General features: G+C 43.0%; 1 protein-coding gene across 1 annotated transcript; it reads right to left on the bottom strand.

The window, feature by feature from the left end:
- Positions 1 to 617: 617 nt before the first annotated feature.
- On the bottom strand, positions 618 to 2891 carry LOC119777937 (E3 SUMO-protein ligase ZBED1-like). The gene is made up of 2 exons (XM_038276947.1): positions 2033 to 2891; positions 618 to 1279 (listed from the first exon to the last, which is right to left on the bottom strand). The coding sequence occupies exons 1-2, from the start codon at positions 2889 to 2891 to the stop codon at positions 618 to 620; spliced, it is 1521 nt and encodes a 506-aa protein (XP_038132875.1).
- Between the last annotated feature and the right edge of the window lie 684 nt (positions 2892 to 3575).

Below are 3575 nucleotides of genomic sequence, written 5' to 3'. Positions count from 1 at the left end.
AATAGAAAAAAGGTCAATAAATTCCAACAAACATGTAAAACCTGAAATACTTTGTGCAAAAATTAAAAAATAAGACTAGCAGCATCGTCAGCATGCTAAACAATGAAATAAAAATAAATAATTTCAATAAACTTAAAAAGAATATAAAAACTGAAATACCTCTCTGTGCAACAGTGTATAAATAAGGCTGACAGGAGCATCTGTATGTGCCTTACACCTTTAGATTTTTGGTTAGAAAGACCAGCATATCAACTGTGGCTGGTTTCAGAAGAGATCGCTGGCAAGTTACCACATTACCTCCAGCACTGAAGACCCTTTCTGAGGCTGTACTTGTTGCAGGGATGCACAGGTACTTCTTTGCTAACTGACTCATCAGAGGGAAATTCACCTCATGCACTTTCCACCATGCAAGTGGATCGCTCTCACTGTCTGCCAGTTGTCCAAATAAATAACTGCTTAGTTCGGCCTCAACTCTGTCACTGTAAGAGACACTGGTGGAGACTTCAGCCGCAGCTGCTTGTTTCAGAAAGCTTCCCAGACTCTTCCTCTGTTTCTTCCTCTGTTGTTTGTCCTCAGTTTCTTGACCTTGGCCTGTTTCAGCAGACTGAGGTGATGTTTCAGAGCCGCCTCTGAAAAGCAGCAGCAGCAGCAGGGCCACTTGGCATGGCAGACACAGGTTCCCCCTCTGTGACCACTTTGGCTTTGATGACCTGGATCTCTTCCTGACTTAGGTGCTGTGTACGAAAGCGTGGATCCAGAAATGATGCCATGTTGATCAGCTCCACAACATCTGGGTCACTGTATTTTGTTGTCAGATAGTCCAGTACTGACTTTTTGATGGTTTTGGTGAGATCAGAATCTTCATCCTTCTCCTGTAGAAGCTTGCTACTGAAAAGGTGAAGAATAGGCTTCAGGCATGACACTGTCACATAACTCTCTGAGGAGAGGGCATCTGTGAAATCAAGCAGAGGTCCTAATGCCTTGCTGACAGCATCAAGAACGTCAACATCTTGCCACTTCAGCACCAGATGCCTGGTTGACCGTTCAGCAGCCAGGACTTGTGTGATGGCCTTTTCTTGTTCAAGAAGCCGCTGAATCATCCTCTGCCTGGAGCCCCATCGTGTTGGAGATTCGGTCACCAGTTTATGTTGAGGAAGTCCAAGCTCCTCTTGTGCAGCTTTAAGAGCACGTTGCCTTTTCCAGCTATGTGAAAACAAGCTGACTATCTTCTTGCTGACTCCCACAGCTCTGTCAATCCTGCTGTCCCTCATGCTTCTCTCTGGGGGAAAACACACACACAAAAACCAAAACAATGAATGATAATTCATACATGCTTCCAGAATTGTGAGATATTAATCATGTCTGTCAGTAGATTGATTTCCTAATTTCTGATTGGGCGATATGTTGTTAAACATGGTAATATTACACATCACGATTGTAAAAAGAAATGTAAAAAGGGCAGGCAGAAATGTAAAAAAAAAAAATAAAGGACAAAAAAATAAATAAGGTAAATATTACAAAGGCAAATAAATAAAGAAGCTAATTAAAAGAGTTATATACAGTTATGTCTCACTGTATAATTTAATTTCTACTTATATTTATTTGTTGATTGTGTTTTTGTTGGCAATTAATTGTATGCTTATATATTTATTGAGCATTTATTTCTGTATTTATTTTTAAATATGGCAGAGTTGGTCCTCCATATGTACCAGCGTCCCAGTGCAATGGAATTCTGCTCATGAGGACACAGGTTAAAAGAAAAAAACTTTTAGCTTCAGCAAAAATGCTCTTAACAGAGGCTTTGTTAAACCTCTCATCTTGCTGTTGTTTAGCAACGGTAGATGCCAAGACTAGATTAGAACTTTGGAGTACGCAGGAAGAATGAAAAAAAAAAAAAGAATCGATAGAAAACATAAGATGTGACCTTAAACGCAATTAATTGCAAGTAGTACTGTTGAATAAAAATAATGCAAGCACACAAATTAGAACACTCAGAAAGAAGAAGAAAGGAGACATTACGAGATTTACTCACCAACAGCAATGTGCAGATTATGTCCGAAGCAGGACAGCCTTGTCCACTTGTTCAACGCGACTGCCTTGACAACGTTGGCCCCACTGTCCGTGGTCAGGTACACCTGTTTGGCCTCGTCAAGTTTCCATTCTTGTAAAAATTGTTTCAAACCACTCGCAATATTTTCACCCGTGTGGTCCTCCGGGAAAAAACTCGTCTGTAGGCAGCTGCTATTTAAACTCCAGTCATCTGTTATGTAGTGCACCGTAAGACTGATGTATGGCTCAGTCGCTCGGCTGCTCCACATGTCTGTGGTTGAAGCAAAAAACGTCACTGTTGATAGCTTCGCTTGTAGCCCATCACGGCACTTGTCATACATCTTAGGCAAGGCTGTCTTGGAAAAATATTTCCGTGAAGGCATCTTATATCGTGCGTCCATTTTGTGGACCATACGCCTGAAACCCTCCTTCTCCACAGATTGAAGCGGCAACATATCTTTAGCCAGGCAAAACGCAACGGCCTCTGTTAACTCTTTCCATCGCTTGCTTTGGCTATCATACGGTGTGGAATGAGAAAACGCGTCGGCAAGTTTTGTTTGAGTTGAAGTTGGTTTCTTAAAAGAGGTTTTCGTCGAGGCTTCTGCTGCATCGCAGCGCATCTTCTGACTAGCTTCATATTCCGGTTTGTGTTTGTGTTTTAGGTGGTGAAATAAATTTGTAGTGTTGCTGTCCTTTGTCGTCACAGGTTGTCTGCAAACTTTGCATAATACGACTTTCTGCTCCGTATCAGACTTTTTGAATCCAAACCAGTTCCAGATAACAGAGCTGGAGCCTCTTTTAGGAACCAGGTCTTGCGGCACTTCTCCTCCACCTTCCGCCATGTTTGTTGTTTGCGCATGGATCGCACGTGGGTTGGACTGCAGGTGTGTCACGCCCAGTACACGTCACCGGCGGGAGTTTATCGTTTTTATCGCGAGATGACAAATTGTTACCATGAGGAATTTCTTTGACGATATATCGCACACGATAACATATCGCCCATCCCTAGTGATCACTACTTTTAGCAAGCTGGTTCCAGATGAGTCGTCTAACCTGCATACATTTCTGACAACTTTAGAGGATTTCATGTCAAGTTTTACCACTTCTGTTGGATCTATCCAGTGCATTATGCTCACAAATGGTTTATGGATATTATGACCTACTAGTCCTTCCCTTAAGAGGAGACTAGTTCAAAAGCTGTGAAATTTAGAAATATGGAAATTAAACCTTATGAGATCAGTGCATGTTTTCCTGTGTTTGTGAGCCTGTTGCTCTGTAGCCCTTAGGCCATGGCCGCGGCTCAGGGCGGTCACGCTCACCAGTGTCCCATGGTTGGCTGTACAGCTGCCTTTGTGGCAAGGGTGTGTCATAGCAGATCGTCACTCTATAACTAGGACCTGGCATGCCGCTCAGGTCCTCTGCGGTCTAAAGCTGCTCTGCTGGGTGGAACTACGCACTACACTACCGAACCTTCCCTGCTCCCTCACGCTAGCTCTCTGCTCTGTGGCTGCCAAAGGAGGATCTCC

The sequence above is a fragment of the Cyprinodon tularosa genome, unplaced genomic scaffold, assembly GCF_016077235.1.
Source record: "Cyprinodon tularosa strain WSP-4 unplaced genomic scaffold, ASM1607723v1 ctg129, whole genome shotgun sequence".
In the NCBI taxonomy this organism is placed as follows: domain Eukaryota; kingdom Metazoa; phylum Chordata; class Actinopteri; order Cyprinodontiformes; family Cyprinodontidae; genus Cyprinodon; species Cyprinodon tularosa.
This window is presented reverse-complemented; position numbering and strand designations above follow the sequence as displayed.

Excerpts from the sequence above, each read along its gene's own strand:
- LOC119777937 (XM_038276947.1), bottom strand. The coding sequence starts at position 2,891 with ATGGCGGAAGGTGGAGGAGAAGTGCCGCAAGACCTGGTTCCTAAAAGA. Across the intron at positions 1,280-2,032 it reads TAATCTGCACATTGCTGTTG|AGAGAAGCATGAGGGACAGC; the intron begins GTGAGTAAATCT and ends GTTTTCCCCCAG.